This window comes from Pipistrellus hanaki (genome assembly GCF_964339955.1).
Source record: "Pipistrellus hanaki genome assembly, chromosome: 10".
In the NCBI taxonomy this organism is placed as follows: domain Eukaryota; kingdom Metazoa; phylum Chordata; class Mammalia; order Chiroptera; family Vespertilionidae; genus Pipistrellus; species Pipistrellus hanaki.
The window spans coordinates 63481833-63504215 of record NC_140512.1 but is presented as its reverse complement, the minus strand read 5'-3'; the positions used below and the strand labels follow the sequence as shown (position 1 = coordinate 63504215).

Sequence of the window (22383 nt, the reverse complement as noted above, 5' to 3'; positions counted from 1 at the left end):
AAATGTTTTTATTTTAGAGAGGAAAGAAGAGGGAGAGAGAGAGAAACATCAATAGTCAGAGAGACTCATTGATCAGCTGCCTCTTGCATGTTCCACACTGGGGGTTGAGCACAAAACCCAGGCATGTGCCCTGACCAGAATAGAACCATAACCTCCTGGCTTATAGTCAATGTTCAACTATTGAGCCATGCTGGACAGGCTCTAATTGAATATTTTAATTGATGTCAAAGCATCTTAACGTTGATTTGTATAAGAGTAATTTCATTAATTTTAGAATAGTTCTAAAAAGTATCAGTTATGCTACTAGAATTAAATTGAAAAGGGAGTTAACTCTTGGATTAATTTATTGAAGCACTTATGTAATCTTTTTCATATCCACTTAGGTACAAAACTTTTATAAGAAATAATAACATTTTATTGCATTATATAATTTTGTATTTTACAGTCATAATGCAAACCCATAAGCATAAATATACAAGATAAACCAATTAGCAATGTAACTATTAAAAGATTTAAAACATAAAACTAGAATTAACAGGCAAAATACTTAGTAATATGGCTTTTAATGGAAAGTAATTGCTTAGAAATGATAGTTATTGCCTCATTCTAAGTTATTCCTTATCAAGTGAACATAAAATTATGATCTCCATTTAAAATGGTACTTTATCGAAGCCAACACTGTACACATTTTGTGACTTTTAGGATGCAATATGATTCCTTGACTTTCTTAAATATATACATATTTATATATACATATTTATATATACATATTTATATGTACATATACAGGTATACAGTACACACAGTTTTGTTTTAATACTCCCTGAACATGTTGGTTAAAACTATTACAATAATTCTATTATAAAACTACTTGGAAAGTTGGCATTGCTTCTTGATATTGAAGTTCAATCTTACAGAAATGAAAAAAAAAAAAGCAACAAAATATTGGTTATAAATACATTCTTTACAAAAAATTGAATAGTGGTCCTGCACTTATACTTAATATAATAGTGAAAATATTTTATTCATTTAAAGGTATTTACATCTTGTTGTCCTTAGTTTCTGTTTGAAATTTACAGAAGAGTGAGAATATTGTTGGCAGGCCTATTTGTTAGGTTTTTCTGTGTGTTCATTTTGTGTGTAAGTTCCGAATCTTGTTTTTTGAGTTGTTGTGTATTTCTATTTGCCTTGTATTACTGCTGCTGCTGCTTCTTTTGGTGTTCTGGAAACACTGTGTAACGTTACTTCTAGGAACAGGAAGGAAAGATTTAACTCTTAAAACACCCAACTCAGTCTCTGATTTACTGTTGCTGCATTCGATGGTTTGATGGCTGCTGAGAGGACTGACCTCCTGTCAGAGAAAAGAAACAAGAGAAATTTGTCACATTTGACACTGTCACCAACTTTTCTTACCAATCGGAACGCTTTCTCTCCCCTCTCTCTCTGAGGGCCCAGGAAGGAGCTTCTCCCTTCATAAAGTTCTCATGAAAAAAAGGAAAGACAGCCGAAACCGGTTTGGCTCAGTGGTAGAGCATCGGTCTGCGGACTGAAAGGTCCCAGGTCAGGGGCATGTACCTTGGTTGCGGGCACATCCCCGTGAGGGGATGTGCAAGAGGCAGCTGGTCGGTGTTTCTCTCTCATCAATGTTTCTAGCTCTCTATCTCTCTCCCTTCCTCTCTGTAAAAAATCAATAAAAATATATTAAAAAAGAAAAAAAGGAAAGACAATGGGCAGAAGCTGAAGGATTAACTTCCTACAGATTTCCATTAGGTCCTTTGTGCCGTCACAGAGATACAGGAGTCAGCGGGTCAAGTGCTGGAGTCTGGGATCTCCCCACCAGCAGGAGCTTCAGAGAAACCATCAACTGGGACCCACTATGGATATGCGGCCCTACCAATCACCTCTGTCTTCTGAGGGTGTCGCCTAACTTCTCTGCTTTCAGATCTGTGAACTGAAGCCTGCCTGCTACTCACTAATCAGCACATGTTTTTGAGCATTTCACTGTCAGATGAGCACTGGACTCGGTGCTGGGCACTCAGGCAGCGATCACAGAGAGAAATGGCCTTGCCCTAACGGAGGGGACATCGTGATTTCCGCTCTGGCAGCAACCCCACGACTCGGTGCCTCCAGACCTTCCAGTGTCTGTTGCAGAACCCTCATGGGTATGGGCCATGGTCCACACCGCTGTTTGCCCAGGAGGGAACGGAGAGCTGGAAAGGTACGACTGCCTGTCCACGGCCACAGAGGGATGGCGCTGGGACAAGGCCTCGGGTGCCTAAAGTTCCCCCAGGGTGTCTGCCCTGCGGTGTGTGCAGTCTGCCAACCAGCCAGCGCGCAGGGAGCTGCTAGGTGAGCCGTCCCAACGGCCCCTGAAGCAGCTGACACTGATTACTTTCCTGGTTTTAAGTGTAAAAGCAATAACACAACCAAACAGCAAGGCCATCTTTAAAAGATTTACCAGGTAAAATACTTAATGGAAAGGAACAGTTGGGCCTGAGCTGGGAGTTGGGTTCTCCTGCGTGTCTTCTGAAATCTGTAAAATGTGACTTAGTTGTGGGCCTCGTAAGGCTCATCCCAATTTGTAAGTTGGTCTAAAACACCAGCAAATTCAGCACACAAGAGCCTTCAGAAGACAGGGCATGTTTATAATATGGCTAGATAGCTGTTGGTTGGTATACAGAGCCCGTAAAAAAGAGACGTGGGTGTAACTATAGATAATTTTGCTACAATCTTTGACCTCCCTCTGGAAGTCCAGAGGTAGTGCCAGGGCCCAGGGAGAGGGCAGGCACACAGTGTGTCCTTGTTTCCTCTTCATCTGCATCATGAGGTGGGGGTGGAACGGGAGGGGGGTAAGAGTGGGCATGCACCTTTATGGTCTGAGGCAGGAAATGACCCCGTGAAATGAGGTACCAAGAAGCACTCACAACTGGAAATGCGGTTTGGGTGAAGCCGGGCACAGGAATGCGGGTCTGCGTCAGTCCTTGGAGGTGTGAGGACTAAACAGGAGGAGGTGTGATGAGAGCGCAGAGAACCCCTGGCTTAGGGAGGCCAATGAGTCCGTTCAAGCTGAGCGTGTAAGACCAGAACCCAGAGCCGTGCTCCTACACTCCGGCAGCAGAGCACGGGTCTCAAGGTATTTTCCCCAGAGCTAAGAAGAGCCAGAGCCCAGGACTAGGGAAGTTAAGGGTGTTTAATGCTTCCTGCACTAAAACCCGAGTTCTGTGTGAAACGTATAAAGTTTCTGTCAATGCTCACTAGAAAGGCACTGTCCATAAAGAGCCTTAGTGAAATACTGTTAAATCATTCATTCATTCATTCAATACTGAGCATCTGCTGGAGGCACAAGGATGCTATAATCGCTGCTGTCTAGAGAGGAAAGTTGGGGGCAGGAAGTAAAGGAAAATGCTGTAGGACAAAGGGCATTGGCGATGATGCTTCGAGGACATGTAATATAGGGCTGTGCCAGGTGAAGGGAACGAGTTCCCTGGGAAGAAGGGTAAGCAGACATGGAGAAGTGTAGGTGTGGGGAGAGTAAATTACAGGTAGAAGTAAGTCATGAAGGTATAGCGACCTGTCTAAAGGTGCGCTTGGGAGGAAAGGAATGGGGTGGGAAATAAGGATAACAGATTAAAGCTTTGCTTTAGAGTAGGGGTGTCGAACTCAATCAGAGAAGGGGCCAAAATCTAAAATCCAGCCTAAATCGCGGGCCGAATGGTTTACTGAACAGTCATAAACTGACAATGTCATAAACTGACAGCGGAGTGCAGTGATGACAGCGCGGTGCAGGCCACATTGCAAGGCCTGGCAGGCTGGATTTGGCCCGCGGGCCTTGTGTTTGACACATGTGCTTTAGAGCCATGGATCTAACCAAGCCCCAGCCGCATGTAAGAGTCACCAGGGAGCTTGAATAAAACCAGGTCCAGGTCGTACCTCAGACCAATTATATCAGAACCTTAGGGAACCCGGTGGGCACTGGGGGTTTTTAAACGCATAGCAAGTGGCTTTCCTTAGGAAGCCACTGTAAGAACTTTTGCTTTAGGGGGATTTATTTGCATTTTCAGGAGAAGAAAGTAATTGTTAACATATGCTCGTTCTATTGATGATTTAAATCTCTGTATGTAAGAAAAATTTAGAAGGGTAGCCAACATGTCACACAACTAACGCAGCCCACAGAGCTCTCTGTTGGAGCAGTAATGAATTATATCAGATGAGCAGTAGGGGGGTGATTCACTCATTCATGTCTTTCTACTGTGTGGCCACCATTATACACTGAAACGATGGCAAACAAGCCAGAGAGCTCTTCTGAAGGGAATTGCTTCATGATCACAGAAGAAACTGGGCCTCTGACCAAGAAATGCCAGCTGAGGATTCAAAGGGAGTGAGCCTGCCAGGCTGTCAGAGAGTGCCGGGTGCTACTCTGCCCTCTGCTGGCAGGTTCTGAGAAGCACATGTTCCAGCCATGGGGGAAGTCCCTCCAAATGTGGTCTGTGGGTCACTGCCCTAATGCCCACATTAAGTCACATTTAAACAACCACATGGTTCTTATATATATACTCTCCAGAGAATATTAAAAGGATACTCTTCAAAACATACCCCTTTTAAAACAAAGCTGTCCTGTGCTGCCCAGAACTTATCCCACTGGCAGTACCATTTTTTATGGAGAGTACCTTACAGCATCTGAACAGGGTCATGTGACAGAGGCAGAGGCACAAAACTGAGTCTGCATTAGACACGTAAACAAAGGCCGCCGGTCACTACCAGTCGACATGCTTATATGGAAAGTGACGTGGCCTGTGGAGAAACAGCAACTCCTTGCTCCTCTTCCTAGACCTGCCTGGCTCCTTCCACTGGCTATTGCACAAGGAATCCTAAAGAGGGGGCCTGGACCACCCGGAAATGTGCTCTCAGCCAGAGCTCGGGACAGCTCCTGAACAACACATTTCCAGCCGGAATTCTCAGCAGTGCCTCTGGCCACCTCCTCAGGTCACCCTCCCTACGTGCTCTCCAAATCAAGCTTTGGCAGTGCTTCCAAACTGTTCCCAACTGAAGACAAAGAAAAAGGCAGACAGATGATGAGGTGAGCCAGAAAGGACGTGTTTGTCTTTACAGGTCATTGTGTTATGCATTTTTGTGTGGGACTCGGCCTTACCAATACCTCCTGGCGCCCACCGCTTCCCACAGCGCACACAGTGCACAGAGCTGCACATATAACTGGTCAGGACGAAACCTAGTGAAGCAGGGAGAACAGGGGCCCAGGCTGCCAGGCGATCAGAGAAGGATTCCTAATGGGACAGTCTCACAGCCCTCACTCTATACTCCCGCGCTCTGCTCTCCCCCGACAGGCCTCTGGAAGCCACCGGGGGTGGATGAGAACAGGGTGTGAGCCACACAGTACTAAATGCCTCTGCAAGACCTGCGCAGCCCTCACAAAACAGCTCCTGGCTAAGCAGTAGTTATATTGTTTCTGTTCACCCAGGAGTACCATGCTGGCCTGCCTCTTGGAATTTATTAACCGATTGTGTAAGTTATTTAGAGAGTTTGATGATGAAGTCTTTTGGAATCCTGGCTCTTCTATGTCACATTCTGACTTGTTTTTAAAGGAAAGTCTCTTCAATGAAATATAATGCAAGTTCGGGCAAGTTAAGAAACTAAGCTAAAAATAAGATTTTTTTTTAAACATATAAAATATCTTTATATTAATCACTCAGTCCTTTGCTGTAATAATTAACTTCAAAATTCTAAAATGTTAAGAAATCATGAAAGTTCTCAAATGAAAAGAAAAACAATACATTTTAAAATGAAGCAACCCAAATGAAAACAAATGAAGACCTTCTCAAAAGACTCCCCCCATTTTGGAATATGATTTTAGGTATCAAACAGAAGTTAACAAAAAGTACTGCGGCCCTTGCCAGTGTGGCTCAGTTGGGTGGCATGTCCTCCCATACACCGAAAGGTCAGGAGTTCGATTTCCAGTCAGGGCATAGACCCGGGTTGCTGGTCTGATCCCCAGTCTGGGCAAGTGTGGTAGGCAACTGATCAATCTTTCACTCACATCGATGTTAAAATGTCTCTCTTCCCATTTCTCTCTCTCTGAAATCAATAATAAAAAGAGCATGTGCCCTAGTTGGTTTGGCTCAGTGGACACAGTGTCAGCCTGTGGACCAAAAGGTCCCAGGTTTGATTCAGATCAAGAGCAGATTGCAGATTCCAGGGATGCTTTCAGGAGACTTGATAGTCCAGGAAACAACCCTACAAGGACAAGGGTGTGTGGGTTGCAGGTTCTGCCCAGGCCCAGGTCAGGGCTTGTGCAGGAGGCAACCAATTGATCTGCTTCTCTCACTTCAATGTTCTCTCTGTCTTTCCCTCTCTTCCACTCTCCCTAAAAAAAATGAATGGAAAAATATCCTCGGCTGAGGATTAATAAAAAAAAAACAACCAAACAAAAAAGCATGTTCTCAGGTGAGGATTAAAAGTAATGCTTCTCTGGTCATTCCTTCACGTTACTATCTAAACAGTAAGCTTTAACAACTTTGCTTAACGAATTAACATATTGACCACTATCCTATTTCTCACTTCATAGCTGTGGTTTAAAAATAACTTTGTGACTTGCATCGGAAGAAGGTTTGGGAAGTCAGTTCCAAAGCTCTCCATGTTTGTCTGATTTTGGGGGCACATGAACACTTACCTTTTGTGACACTGGCATTCTCAGATTATTCACAGGTGGTGAAAATGTAGAGTTGTTTCCTGGACTATCCAATCTCCTTACAGCATCCCTGCACTCTGCAATCTGGAAAACATACTATAAACCAAGCCGTGTTTTCACAGTGATCCTGTAACACACAAGGCACAGTCTAAAGTCACTGGAAAAGCAGAAGTGTTATCTTTCTTTCCTTTCAGCTCCGGACAGGAGCACTACAGGATGGACCCTCAAGTCCCGTGCTGGTCACATGGCAGACCTGAAGCCTTCATGTGAGTTCACAGCAATGAGAAACATTCCCTTAGGGAAGAGCGTCTACTTAAGTACAAAAATGACCCAGTGAGCCCTCAAGAAAAATAAAACCACTTGGCAAAAAACCGAAAGGATATAAAAACTGCAACATTTTAATCGTGACCTTATTTTGCCAGGGCATAGGTATTTCAGGTCATTGTCAGCAAAGTTAAATAGGAGAGTCAATTCTACTTCGGCCTAGAGATTACAACTCACGAAATAGAACATTCTGAGTCTTCCGGTGGAAGCTGCACAGGTGATGCTCCCTCTCAAACTGAAGGCATTTATCAAGGAACTTGGGTCCAGTCCGCTGCGGGGATCAGCGTGCAGAAACAGGCTGCACTTTGTGCCATTAATGCCTTCTTTCCGATTCTGGGTCCCTGACATATTTTCATCCTTACCTTATTTTTCCAGGGCATAAATATTTCAGTTCGTTTTCAGCAAGGTTAAATAAGAGAGTCAATTCTACTTTTGACCTAGAGATTACAACTCATGAAATATAACAGTTGGGCCTTTATAACATTGTAATTAACTGGTAATAAGTGAACAGAAGGAACAAGGGAAGGCCAGTTTTATAGGAATGACGCTTGAGCAGCTTTGCCAGGAAGCTGCAGCTTCACAGGTGCCCGGGAAAGTCTGGGTGACTTAGGGAAATACTTGCTTGTTAGTCACACCTGGGAACAGGTCATAGGCTGAGAGGATTTAAGATATTTAATCTTCTAAACAAAGGAGTTTGCCCTCTTGCTCTTGGTTTGTAAGCTTTTCCTTGCTTGCGCTTGACTCCTGGCTTGTGGGACTCTCACGCTCCTGCACTCACCTACAATGGACTAATGGGCTGCAGCCATGGACCCAGCTCCGCCACGGAGCGGAAACTCTGGACGCTGGCTTTGCTTCTAGCTCTACTGAATCCCCAGCTGCACCTTTTCCAGGACTAGATTAAGGAAATGGGACTTTGGAAAAGACGTAACTCTTATACAAATAAAGAACACTTGTCCTCCTGTGTGAGAACCAAAGTTCTTTTTCTTGAGATGATAAGGGCTCTATTCCCGCTAGCAACAGAGAACGGCAATCCACGCATTGCTCTGATAACAACAGGGCACACTGTTTATTGGGCTACAACGAGTAGCTATTTGCAAACTGCCCAACATTTCTAGTATGTGATTAACCAAATCATTCTTTACTCAAAATTTGTAAGCCACAATAATCAACAATTTTCTAAGAGCAATAAGGAAATAAGTAATATTATCACTGTAAACATTTAACATCTGAAAGCAAATGTTATGCTTCTGTAAATCTAGCATTAAAAAAATCAGTGGGAGATGATGTATGTAAATAGTGGTTCTGACAAAGGTTTAATCTCTAAAATATAAAAAGAACTCATAAAACTCAATACCAAACAAACAACACAATCAAAAGTAGGCAGAGGACTTGAAAATACACCTCTCCGAGGAGACACACAAACAGCCAATAGACATAGGAAGAGATGTTTAACCTCACTGGCAATTAGGGAAATGCAAATCAAAACTACAACTAAACAGCCCGGCTGGTGGTTGAGCATCAATCTATTAACCAGGAGGCCACGTTTTGATTCCCATTCAGGGCACATGCCCAGGTTGAGGGTTTGATCCCCAGTAGGGGGCATGCAGGAAGCAGCTGATCAATAATTCTCGCTCATCACTGATGTTTCTATCTCTCCCTCCCTTCTCCTTTCCTCTCTGAAATAAAAAAAAAAAAAAACCTACAATAAGATACCACCTCACACCTGTTAGAGTGGCCATTATCAACAAGACAAGCAATAGCAAGTGTTGGAGAGGTTGTGGAGAAAAGGGAACCCTCATTCACTGCTGGTGGGAATGTAGACTAGTGCAGCCACTATGGAAAGCAGCATGGTGATTCCTCAAAAAATTAATTGAGCTACCACATGACCCAGCAATCCTTTCCTAGGTATATACCCGAAAAACTTGAAATCATGTATTTGCAAAGATATATGCACCCCTATGTTCATTGCAGCATTATTCACAGTGGCCAAGATATGGAGACAACCAAAGTGTCCCAAGCTAGAGGACTGGATAAAGAGGATGTGGTCCATATACATCACTACTCAGCATAAGAAAGGATGAAATAGCACCATTTGCAACAACATGGATGGACCTTGAGAACATTATGCTAAGTGAAGTAAGTTAGAAAAAGCTAAGAACCATATGATTTCACTCACAGGTGGGATGTAAAACTGAGACTCCTGAACAAGAACAGCAGCATGGTGGTTGACAGAGGGAAAGGGATAGGGGCTCCTAATATAAAGTGACAGGGGAAGATTTGACCTTGGGGGACATATCTAATACTTTCAATAATAAAGATTTTTAAAAATCCATCAGGTTTCTGAGGATTGGAGCGATGAAAAAATTAGATATCAAGTGGAAATTGGAGGAAAATGGAGCAATCAGCCTAAAATTCCAAATGAAAATTATTTCCAACCCACAAACATATACAATATCCTGATAACATAAACTAAGAGTGGGATCATAAAAAAAAGACATGTCTGGTCTTAAAAAACAATGTACCTCCCAAATTTGTATCTTCAATGACAGCAACCACAGTTACTATCTAAAATGGGTAAATGAAGGAACAGCAAGCATATGCATTTTATTCAGAAACAGAAATAAATTCTAGGGGGAATAAAACACTATTAATTCATAAATGGTTTGCTTTTTGGGATAAAACTCAGTGTTTGCTCTTTGGGGTAACAATCAGCTGAGGAAGGTGGGACAACGGACAGTTGTAAAAAAAAAAAAAACCAGTCATCTAAAATCCGCTTAAAATTTGGGAGATACATTGTTTTTTAAGACCAAACATGTCTTTTTTTTATGATTCCACTCTTAGTTTATGGTAAAATACAAGATTTTTACCATATCTTTATGTCAAAGTTTGATAAAAATGAAGCTAATACTATTTCTAATCTTTTTAACAAATTGCTTTAAAATTATATTAATAGTATAATAGTTCCACAACTAAAATGAGAGTGTGTATTGTTTGCTCTGGGTTAATCTGGAAGGGGAACTTACTTCTGTTTTGACAGAGAAGCACTCCTGTTACAATTCAGCTGTGATCTAGCCGTGTTTTTGATATCTGCAAGGTAAAATGTAATTATTTCAATGGCGTGAATCCTTGTCCCTGTGCATCTTGAGCTCTGTATTTGGAAGAAACAGACCATGGTCTGTACTTCTATACTTTTTATTCCTTTTTTTTTTTTAACTGAATCTATCTCCTGAGAAGTTTTCAAGCAATTATGTAAAAAACCCTACCCCAAATCAACCCTATATCAAGTGCAATTATTGGGAAACAAATTTGTTATAAAAAAATACAATAAACAAAGATATGTCAATCTTTGGTTCATCCATTTAATCATGATGTGTGGTTAAAAAAATTCAAGGCCCATGAATTTCACTGTGTAAAATTAGTTTAAAAAAAAATCTTTATTATGGAGCATATTACAGATGTCCCCTCTGTCCCCCCAGGTTGCAGGCTTGATCCCCAGTAGGGGGTGTGCAGGAGGCAGCCAATCAACGATTCCCTCTCATCATTGATGTTTCTCTTCTCTCTCTTCCTCTCTGAAATCAATAAAAAAAGTTTGTTTAAAAAAGAAGTCTGGATGGCTGTTTACTTATCTGGGTGCCTGTGGATTATTACATGTGCCGCAGGATCAGACTGTCAGAAAACAGCACTGCACTGGCAAGAAACAAAAGCATGGATACAGAACTCTCTCCAGGAGAGGGGATTTTCAGCAGGCAGCCAAGGGTTTCTGAACCTCCTTGTTATCTGTAAATGGAGGTAATAATCCTCATCTTAGAACTCCTTTTTATGCCATACTGGGATAAACAAGTAAAAGGTATAATTCTTGCTGCAGAAAGTTACTTGGGGAATCTCTGTGGTATATTGGGGGACTGGAATCTAATGAGTTTATTCCCTGACTGAAACATTCTTTGGGAAGTAACAACAAGATCTTGGGATTAGAATGTGTCCTATTATCATTGCATACAACAAAAAGTGTAAGTAAAAGTCTCATTTTATTCAGTGACTTTCTATCCAATTACTTTTTTTTTATTGTCTAAAACTTTACATAAATCTTTTTCTTTTAAAAAAATGTTTTATTGATTTTAGAGAGGAAGGGAGAAGGAGAAGGAGAGGAAGAGGGAGAGGAAGAGGGAGAGGGAAACATCAATGATGAGAATCATTGATTGGCTGCCTCCTGTATTTCCCCTATTGGGGATGGGATGGAGCCTTTGACTGGAATTGAACCTGGGACCCTTCAGTCCTCAGGCTGATGCTCTATCCATTGACCCAAACCAGCTAGGGCTAAGTGTGTGTGTTCTCCCCCCCCCCCCCCCCCAAGCCATTCCCATCCAAGGCACTGCCCCAGTGTCTGTGTTCATTGGTTATCATTGGTTATTCTAATATTCATGCATACAAGTCCTTTCATTGCTCTCTAATCCTTATCCAATCTCCTTAAAAAAAATCACAATTTACTAACACACAATTGGGATAATAAAACTCTAGCATGTATTACTATAGTTAAAACCATATTAAATTTTTTTCTTAAAAATCAACAAAATATAAGCTAAACTATAAAAATATATTAGTGAACAAAATGTTTTAAAGTTTAGGCAGCGTATTCTCCTATTTAGCAACCCTGCTACTGTACAGTTGGCATATAATGACAACAAACAGGATAGCTGCATGTGGCTCCTTAAGACCTAAACTGAATTACATGTGCCAGACACCCACCAAGCCTATGAGGTTGGAACATCTTTTCATTCTTTTTCAAATATGGATTTTCTTTAGGGAGAACATTTACAATTTGTAAAATAACTTATCAAAACCAAAAAAAAGAGGTCTAACAGCAGAGATAAATGTGTTATCTCTTCTTCATTAGATGAAAACTTAGGTATTTTTTATATGTGACATCCCATTATACACAGTCTGTTTAATGATTCATTAGAATGTTAACTCAATGAGGGCAGGGATTGTTGCTATGTTTTGTATTCTATTTCATCGACTAGAATGGAACTGGGCAAATGGTACACATTATATATGAAAAATAAATATGTAAATCAATCCTATGTAATAAAGAGGTAATATGCTAATTGACCATCACACCCTCACAAAGATGGCGGCACCCACAGCCAATAAGGAGGGAATATGCTAATTGACTGCCATGCCCTAAAAGATGGCAGCACCCACAGCCACAAGATGGCAGTGCGCAGTTCTGCCCCCAGGAGGGTCCGGCCACTCTGTGCGCCTGCCTCCGGAGTCCCCCAGTTCCCTTAGCTGCCCAGGGTCACCCGAGGCTCAGATAACCAGGACCGGCTGAGGCTTGCACTGCCAGCAGTGGCAGCAGCAGAGTGTGATGGGGGTGCTGCCCTTCCCGGATCGCTGGGTCACCTCTTACCCCTGAGGGCTCCCGGACTGTGAAAGGGGGCAGGCTGGGCTGAGGGACCCCCCTCCAGAGCATGAATTTTCATGCATCAAGCCTCCAGTTCACATATAAAGATCTTATCTGGTATCAAATATGTCTGCACTCATAACAAGTTAAGGTTGGCTTAGGGGTGACACATACAACGAAAGAAATATGCCAAAGTGCAGTTATTGCATTATAAAAATTTAAGTGTGGACACCACAAACATCAAATAATTAAAAAAAAAAGATCATTAACACAGTAAAGATAAATTTAATATCAGAATTCTAGTATGAAAAATTATTTTCGGGAATGGGCTCCAAAATATTTTTGAAAATGTACCCACTACATACTTTTTTAGTCTATGAAAATGTGCTTTGAGATACTCAGAATTTTGTTGAATGCACAGCGAATAAAAGAATAAAAACACATTTCCATTCAGAAACTAGACCCCAGTGCCCTGGTACCTCTGACGGAATGCCTGCCCCCTCTTACCTTTCTCACTCAGGACTGGCTTCTGCCACGTGGCTGCAGAGAATCGGCCAGACTTCTTGTGAGGACGGGCGCTCACCTTTCTCCAGGCACCTCTCTCTCCGTTCTTCTTGCTACAACTGTTGTAACTTGAAACTAGGAACAGAGGGAAACCTCCTCCTTTGAAATCAACTGCATGTTGGCGTAGCTCTGAAACAACACAAATCATGTTTTGCCAAAAGGAAGGTAGTGATAATGCAGTTTCATAGAACTTCAAGCAAAGTTCCCAAAGAAAGGGAATCTTCAAAATCATGGGCCTGCTTAACACCCAAGCAGGGATTCTGTGAACCAGTAACTTGACTTGGAGGTCTACAATTTAAACATGAGCCAGTAATCACAAGACAGAGAGACAACTCTGGGGCAATGGTGTGAAATGTTTATTAGTGCTTAGGTAATTTCTCCATTTACAGGGAGGAAAAACAGAGCTCACTAGTCAGGAAGTAAACAAGTTTTACCTAAGAGTGTGAGTCTCCTCTCCTCCCAGCAGGAACCCACATACCTGCTCTCTGAAGGGGACAGCCGCGCAGAACAGCTTCATTGAGCAAGACGCTGAGAGCAGCGTTCACCACCGTGTGCTGTCCTCGGCTGAGGGGCTTCTGAGCAGCTGTTTGCACAAGGCGAGGTTGTCTTTTCAGAGGCTCTCGATAATACTGCTTCTCGAACTCTGGGTGCGATGACAGCATTCCACAGCTTAGACATCCACCTTGCAAGAGAGGGGCGGACTCCTAGTTAGGACCAGGTCTTGCAGGAATTATACACAACTCTACAAAGGACAGTTGGAAGGCCATAAAAAAAAAAAAAAAAAAAAAAAAAAGTTAAGTATTTCTAAAGATATGCTTCATTTCCCAGGTAAGTTCTGGGACAAGTGTAATGATCTAACCTCAAAAGTGGTTTGATTTTGCATCATAAATACAATGCATTTCAAAGGAAACTGACTATTTACACGTCCTTCTCCTTTTACTTTATAAGATTCTTGTCATCAGGAATTAATGCCAACTGTGCACTGGATAAATGCATGAATAAAAACATGGAAAGAGATTTGATTTTAGATTGGGTAAACTCACAATGCAATATACAGATGTTGTATCATAGAACTGTACACTTGAAAACGATATAATTTTATTAACCAATGTCACCCCAATAAGTTAAATAAAAATATGTTTTAAAAGAAAATGATTGGAAAGAAAGGTAAACTTATAGACAGAAGAAGTCTGGGAAAAATAGGCCTGAAGGTCTGTGTTTAATTGCTAAAACTTATTTGCTTTATTTCCTTAATATCACACACATATTTTTTATTTTAATATTTCTGAAACTGGGATCCATGTAACAATCACTGGCAAATTATATCTGCCTGCCCCAAGGCCAGGGCTCAGACTCTGCGAATGGGTGGGCTTAGTCCTGCAGAAAGGAGACGGGTCAACCAGCCTCAGGCGGGCCTTTGCACTAAGGACTGAAGCAGTAGAACAAGTTTGGAGTAACTAATACCAATTAACACTCCTTCAAAAACAGGTTATATTTTGTTGTAGCCTTAATTGATTAAGGTTATAGAGCCCAAACCACATCTCCTAGAAGAGGAAAAATTTCAAAGCCTTTTAAGACTGTTAAAGCTTACCCAAGTATAAAGCATTTGTCTATCATAAGCTTCTCTGTTACTGCCTGGTGATATGTAATTCAAGGGGAAAAAAAAACCAAGCAATACAGAATATAGAAAAAAAAAAAATCTGGTATTCAACCACATGAGTCAAACTTGCACAGTTACTTCTAAAAGTGCTAAAGATGATAAACTTTTTTTTGTTTTGTTTTAATGAACAGTTCTTTCATATGGCTGCTGGGAGACATTTCTCCATGACACACCTTCATGATGTATGTCAGCTTTGTTCAGGACTATCTTCCCAAGGATGTCAGTAGAGCACGCAGCCTTGGAAGACAGAGCCAGTGTCTCCTGGAGCAGTGGGCCAGGATAACAAAAGGAATGCATCCTTCCAGGGCAGAGGGTGGGCTGGTCTGACAGCACCAGCGTTAGAAGCCTGGGGGTTCCCAAGCTGGGAGCTCTGCAGCTGTGGCTCCTGCAAGCCAGAACCTGCCTGGATCCCTGTGCATCGCCCGGGGGACTGGAGGAGCTAGGGGGACCAGTGAAATATGGAGCCCAGGTCGGGCTGCGTTGTGAGGGATGAAGTCTTAGGCCTCTGAGACTCTGAACCCTGAGCCTGTGGCAGAATAACTTGTTAGCTTGCAAATAGGGTACGAATGTCAGAGCCTTGACAGTTCTGATAGGAAAGGCCAAAGTTGGCTCCTAAGAATCTCCAGACTCTGGATGTGAAAGGCTTAAATGTAATTGTAATATTGATGAAAAAGGGCATAATTAGAGGAATAAGTGTATTTTTGCTCTTTTTTTGGAAATCCTCACTTTAGGATATGTTTATTGTGTTTTAGAGAGACAAGAAGGAATAGGGAGAGAAACATTGACCAGCTGCCTCTGGTATGCATCCAACCAGGGATCAAACCTAAAACCTTTTCGGTGCACAAGACAGGATGACAAGACAGGAAGTCCTTCGGCCTAAGAAGGGCTTTGGGTGTGCCCCAGCGGGCCAGGCAGGAGCTGAGCTGGTATCAGAGGCCAGAGCCCAGTCTTGCACACGGGGTCACAGGGAGAGGGCGTGGAGCCAGCAGAACAGGAGGGCGTGGGTTGGAACAGTGCTGCTTTTCTTACTGAGCCGGCTAGCTGCGCCTGTACTTCTGCTCTTCAACAAGGGAATGCTGTGTACGCATTAAACACAGTAATTCTTCCTTCCCCCACCTGGCTCTGATTAAACTGACAGTTTGTCTTATCACGAAGAAGACATATTTGCATCCCTGCTTTCTAAAACGGGTTTCTGCCCAGGATGCCAGAAATTGTAGAATCAAAGCTGACAGCTAATCACAGAACCCTTACTAAGCTGGAGAGTGACAATTTTTTTCTCCTTTTCAATTTCCTACTGATTTTCTATTTCATTAACCTTATTACTTAATATGCCTGTTCTCATAAGCTGCTACTAAGAAAAGCATGGTTAGTATGTAAGTCTCATTAATATAGCAGGAAGCTTTTAATTCAATAGAGAGTAAGGTTTTGGTTTGTTTGGTCACAGGATACCTGACTGAACTCCTCATGCGGGCCTTCCCCAGGGGACACTGGACAGCGAGTCACACGTGACTCTGATGAGTTTTATAAAAGAGGGAAGCCGCTAACTAGCTCTTAGTAAAAATAGCTTCCTTAGGAGTTAGCCAATGGACAAGGCCAAGTCCCCCATGGTCTTTACTTGCCTTTTTTCCTACTGGTTGAAGACACACAAAGGTGTGCTTTGGTCAAAAGCATCTATAATAATAAAAGGGTAATATGCTGATTAGACCAGACATCTTCTGGACATCATTCCAGACATTCTTCCTGACAAAGCCAGGCTCAAGGGAAGCCAGCCTGGGTCCTGGTGCCTGCGAGTGGCCCAAGGGAAGCCCAGATCCTGGGTGCCAGAGGAAGGAAGGCCTATTCTTGCATGAACTTTTGTGCATCGGGCCTCTAGTCTATACTAATAAAAGGATAATATGTAAATTGGTGACGATGCCCTCAGAGTAACAACTGAACAGCAGGCTGCATGGGACTGGCAGGGGTGTCAGTGAGGGACGAACAAACAGCTGACTAGCAGGCTGTAAGGGACGACCAGGTTGGCAGGGGAGTTAGCGAGGGATGACCAAAAGGCTGACCAGCAGGCTGCGTGGGGGGACCAGGCCGGTGCCAGGTGTGTGCGTGCGTGTGTGTGTGTGTGGTGGTGGTAATGAAGTGACCAGGCCAGCAGGGGAAGGCAGTTGGGGGTGACCAGGCTGGCAGGGGGGAGGGGGGGCAGTTGGGGGCAACTCATTCTCTTGAATCTGCAAGCAAGAACAGAGTTTCTAATGACTTAATTAATCCCAAGGAGTTGCTAATGATTTAATTAATCCCATGTTTAATGCACAATTCATGTCCTAAACAGGATTGCTGTTCATGTTAATGAAATCATTAGCAACTCAATTCTTGGGTGGTTTGGGTTTCACCCTCATCTTTGTTTACCGTGGTCTCCCAGGAGGTACCAACAAGGGTCAAGCAGACTGGGTTTCTCCAGCGAAAGCCCTGTCTTCAACACTGCCAGCCTCATTGCCTCCATTTCTCAGTACCACCTATTTCTCCCTCTGACCATTTCGTTCAACATCCTCAAAGGACTTAGCCCAAAGGCAAATTGAGAAACAGCATGTGTCTAATTCAGGTTATTTAGCATCGTTCCAGGCCTATTATTTTAACCAACCACAGAAGCAGGAAGCCATCACAGTTTCCAGTTTGAAGGGTTAAGCCTCTCTCTGATCAGGGTTTAAGGAGACAAAAGGCTACGCACTCCGTGTTGGAACTGGAGAGTCCTTCCGGCCTGGTGCCGGAAAGCTAACTGTTTGGAATGCCTTTGCCTTATGCTACTTCAAAGTCCTGCTTCAGAAACTTATCTACTCTTTCCCCGCTTCCCCCTTTTTCCTCCCAACATCATAGGCTATGTCGGCCCCTGCTCCTCTCCGGGGGGTTGATAATTGTAAACAGACACCCCGCCCTGGGCTAGGTCAGGGGAACACCGCAGCTTTGAACACCCTTGTATTAAAAGTTCCAAAGAGTCAATCCTAAAGCAACATTCAATGGTTTAAAAATATTTGATCTATCATTTATAGTATGTCAAACTCCAACGCCTCTTTCTCTAGAGTGACCCTAAGTCTACAATCTCCCCCTTGGGAGGGGAAAGCAGCTGTCTTTACACAGTCTGCTTAAAAGAAGGGCTCGGCAGGGGTGAGGCTCTGCGCGTTCAGCTGAGGAGCCAGGGACAAGCCCTGGAAGAGCCTTGTGTGTGTAACGCAGGTGCAGGGAGGTGAGCTCAGTCACACAGGTGCCAGGGAGCACACGCTCTTCCTGTGAACAGTATCCCATCTTCATCATTCCTACACAGGAGAGTGCACTTAGGAATTCAAAGTATTATTTAAAAATGTTAATCTAGGGCTTAATTTGTGTTTTTTTTACAACTTACTGTCACATGTAATCTGAAGAAGCATCTGTCTTGCTAGCCTAACCCCGTGCCTTACACTGAGGCAAATTCAGTGTAAGTCTAGTACGTGACCCAAGTGTAGTACGTGCTCACAGCCTCCTTACCGTGCAGCAGAGGCATGTGGCATGACTATCTCTCACGAAGGGCAATCTGAGAAGGAAGATGTTATTTTAAAAGAAACACAGAATAGCTCTTGCTGGGATAAATGCTATGTCATTCTTTTTGAAGTATTCTTTTGTTCCGCCTTCTTTTCTTCACTGGTAGCATTTTTAATCTCCATATGAATTTTAAATTCTTTAAAACTAATTATTCAAAATACACTTGCTACTTTTTCTTCTTGTACTTTTTGCTTGTACACTTTATTCATTCCTTCTCTGTCCGCTGGCTTTCTCTGTACAGATTCACAGAGAGGAACAAAGAAGGGATAGAAGTGCGGTGCACAGTGGGAGATGGACTTCAGCGCTCTAACCTCAGCCCAACCCAAGTTGTTTAAATCTCTTTATTAAAGAAAAAAAAAAAAAAGGTTAAAAACCAGGAGTACGCACAGCATACCTTATGAATAAGTGTATTCCTTACTTGTAGTAATATAATTCGATCAATTTATTTTCTTTATTTAAAAAAGCAAGAGAGTAACTGGTAGGTAATTCCCATCCCCTCATTATTCTCCAAGCGTGAGTGGAACAGCGCAGGCATATTGTTTTCTTCTCTCCTCTCTGTTCCTTTCCATCCCTTCTGGACTACAGAACACCCTGCTGTGCGCTTCCTGCACTTTAAGAGAAGTGACATTGCACCCATTGATGGATCTTCCCCCCCTAGTTCACGAATTCCCTGGCAGTGTTCACAAGCCTTTGGCGTCCCCATCGACAAGACCTAACATGTATGTTCTCCACGTGCTCTTTGCTGGTCAACAGAAAATGAAGGTGATGGTGGAAGGAGTTTTAGGAGATGCGGATGGACATCAGCAAGAGCAAGGCCAGACAGAGGGACAGACCATGGTGTTCTTGATGACATAACATTCAGAGAACTTTAGTTTGTGCTCTGGAACCACTGGAGTATAACAGAAAAGAACTGGAAGCCCATGAAGGGAGGGAGTCCAGAACAGGAAGGGTTAGTGATGAGGCCTCCTCAGTTTGTTTCTTCTCTTTTTAAAAAAAATATATTTTATTGATTTTTTACAGAGAGGAAGGGAGAGGAATAGAGAGTTAGAAACATCGATCAGCTGCTTCCTGCACACCCTCTACTTGGGGCTGTGCCCGCAACCAAGGTACATGTCCTTGACTGGAATTGAACCTGGGACCCTTGAGTCTGCAGGCCAACGCTCTATCCACTGAGCCAAACCAGTCAGGGCAATTTCTTGAGTAAGAAGTAAGAGTTGGTACAAAAAGAAATTGACGGCCAGTTTAAAATGGAATTTTCCATGGCCTAGAGCAAAAAATATCCTTACATGATATTATTCCACAAGGTCACTATAATTTTTCCCACATCTGGGTTATCCCCATTACCTATAATAGTATAATAGTACCTCGCACCATGGGGTATCAATAAAAAATCATTTACTTTATTTTATTATATATATATATATATATATATATATATATATATATATATATATATATATATATATTTTGCTGGTGCTTGGAGACAAAGGTAACACAGCTCTAGATATTTTAGAATTACAACAGCACATTGTACAATTTTCCCAAACAAACATACAAACCAATCCTTTGAATGTCTGGCAGCAATTTAAAAACGACATGAAAGGACTTCATCCCTTCCACTATGCAGAGGGCCCCCTGGGAAGGCACCAGAGTATTCTAGAGTGGCCCATCTTGCAGAAAAATGCAAATTAAAATCACAATGAAATCTCCACTCTGCTTGTCAGAATAGCTAGCTATTATGAAAAAGATAAGAGGCAAATGTTGGCAAGGATCTGGACCAGGGGTCTTCAAACTACGGCCCGCGGGCCACATGCGGCCTGCAGAGGAGTCTGATCCGGCCCGCCAGGTTTTTTGGGCAGTGAGCGCAGCCGAGGTGTTACAGTAGGAATTAGTAGTTCATATAGTCCGGCCCTCCAGCTCTCTGAGGGACCGTGATCTGGCCCCCACTTTAAAAAGTTTGAGGACCCCTGATCTGGACAAATGGGAAGCCTTGTGTACTGTTGATAGAAATTCATGTGGCTACTATGGAAAACAGTATGAAGGGTCCTCAAAAAAAGTTCAAAATAGAAGTACAAAAAAATTTAAAATAGCAATTCTACTCCTGGGTATATATCCAAAGGAAATTAAATCAGCATCTTGAAGAGAACCTGCACCCCCTTGTTCACTGTAGCATCCTTCACAATAACCAAGACATGAAAACAACAGAAAATGAAACACACACACACTCACACATAGAAATATTATTCAGCCATAAAGAAGAAAATCCTGCCATTTGTGATGGCATGGATGAACCTGGAGGGCATTAAGCTAAGTGAGATAAGTCAGAGAAAGACAAGTATGTATGATATCACATATGTGGAACCAAAAGAAGCCAAACTCATAGAAACAGAGTAGAATGGTGGTTGGCACCACCTGGGGGGTGTTGAGGGAAATGAGGAAATGATATATAATATGTTGTTAACCGTAGTCACCATGCTATACATTAGATCCTCAAAATGTATTCATTTTGTAATTGAAAGGTTTGTACCTTTGACCATCATTTCTTCTAAGGAGACAAAGACATGCTTAGAGGAACTCCTAGAAAATGGAGAAAAATGAGGCTTGACTACCAGGTGTCACACCATGAGCTAAAAACAGCGAAGTGGTCCTTTAAGGGACTGGGTTTTAGGCTCTGCAAACAACATATCTGGCAGCCACCACTGATTTTTCTCTAGGTTTGAATACTAGTCTACTATTGCTGAACCTTTAACATTCTAACTAGTATAAATCTTGCTTTATTATTTTAATATTAGTAAGATGAGAATGGTGTAGCAGGCAGTTAAGCAAGCATTAGCACAGCAAGGACGATAGGCCAGGTACCCAAGAGTGCCTAGCAATGGACAACTGTAGGGTGGACTCTCACCCCCAGGGCAACCTTTCCCTCACTAGCATAAAGCTGACCATGGGGCACAGACCCCTGACCTTTCACATCACTGGTCTTGTAGTGTGGACCTCCCTTAACCTGTGGTAGACCTGGCAGGTACCAATCAGTAGAGACCACAACCCTGAAAGGACTGAGACACACCCAGGAAGCTGATGAGTATTCTGTTGAAGTCCTCCCTTGGGATCTCCAGCTAAATGCCCTCAAGACAAGGGGCTCAGCACCTGCTCTTGGTCTCTCTTGAGCACCCCACACCTTTGCCCACCTCCTTCTTTCCCCCAGGTGCTCCCTCTCCCTTTGCCTCCCCAACCCACTCTGTCCCTTGAATTTTTGTCTTGGCTCTGGATTCTTTCTTAGCCAGAACTCAAGTACCGAGGTTGCTGAACTGAGGTTCAATTTCCGGAAACAGTTTCTCCAACATTAGAAGGGTATTGAAAGTGTTTTCCTACCTAATTTCCAGGTGGCTGCTAATAAGTAGGCCTAACAGTCTCTTGCCCCTATAATGGCAGTAAAAAGTTTTTTTGGATTCTTGCCAAAGGGAGACTCCAGTTCTGTTTTTCTGTTTTTGTGAAGTTTTGTCACTTTTCAAAAGTACTTTAGAGGGAAATAGCATGTTAGGTACCGCTAGCCAGGTCCAATTTTAAACCATAAATCCTGAGCTCTCCAAGTTAATCTCAAACTGCCCTGACTTGTTGGGTGGAAATTCTCTCACAAGGAACAGACTGTTTTGCACCAGCAAAACTAAATACAGAATTTCAAGATCTACTGATTACGCTACTCCGAGATTTTCAAGTAGTATTGCTCCTTAATCTTGTCTTATTTCTGAAAACAAGAGTGCTCTCTGTTCATTACAGCTATCCTGTCAAACTGCTTGTACTATTTTAAGATTGATTTTGAGATCATATAACAGCTAGAGACCAGGCTTCACAGATAAACTGCCCTCAATCTCAATACCTCATCTGTCCTGACTGTGGGGGTTTGACAAATATAAGCAGGAAACATTCCATTTAAAATTTTGGCAATTCACTAGGAGTAAGCATTTTGTGTTCACATAGACTAATATCCTTTCTGGAAAAAGGTAAGTGAACTAAGTAAAAATAAAGGGAAAAACAAACATATAAATTTCCAGGTCATTCATACTAATACTTTCTAATGAATGCATTCCATTAGTAGGTTTCTTCTCATTTCAGGTATTATCAGTTGTTGTTGTTTTTGTTAATGTTCTTTTGTCTATCTCTTCTAATGATATA

General features: G+C 42.5%; 1 protein-coding gene across 1 annotated transcript in view; it reads right to left on the bottom strand.

Moving 5' to 3' along the window:
• Positions 1-335: 335 nt before the first annotated feature.
• The window catches only part of CTTNBP2 (cortactin binding protein 2), a 140600-nt gene continuing 118552 nt past the window's right edge, over positions 336-22383 (bottom strand). The window contains 10 exon segments of the mRNA XM_084896443.1: positions 336-1137; positions 1139-1351; positions 6686-6799; positions 9204-9279; positions 10051-10114; positions 12936-13121; positions 13471-13604; positions 13606-13696; positions 15476-15582; positions 15584-15712. Coding sequence (XP_084752569.1) covers positions 1105-1137; positions 1139-1351; positions 6686-6799; positions 9204-9279; positions 10051-10114; positions 12936-13121; positions 13471-13604; positions 13606-13696; positions 15476-15582; positions 15584-15712 — 1147 coding nt within the window. The 3' untranslated portion in view covers positions 336-1104.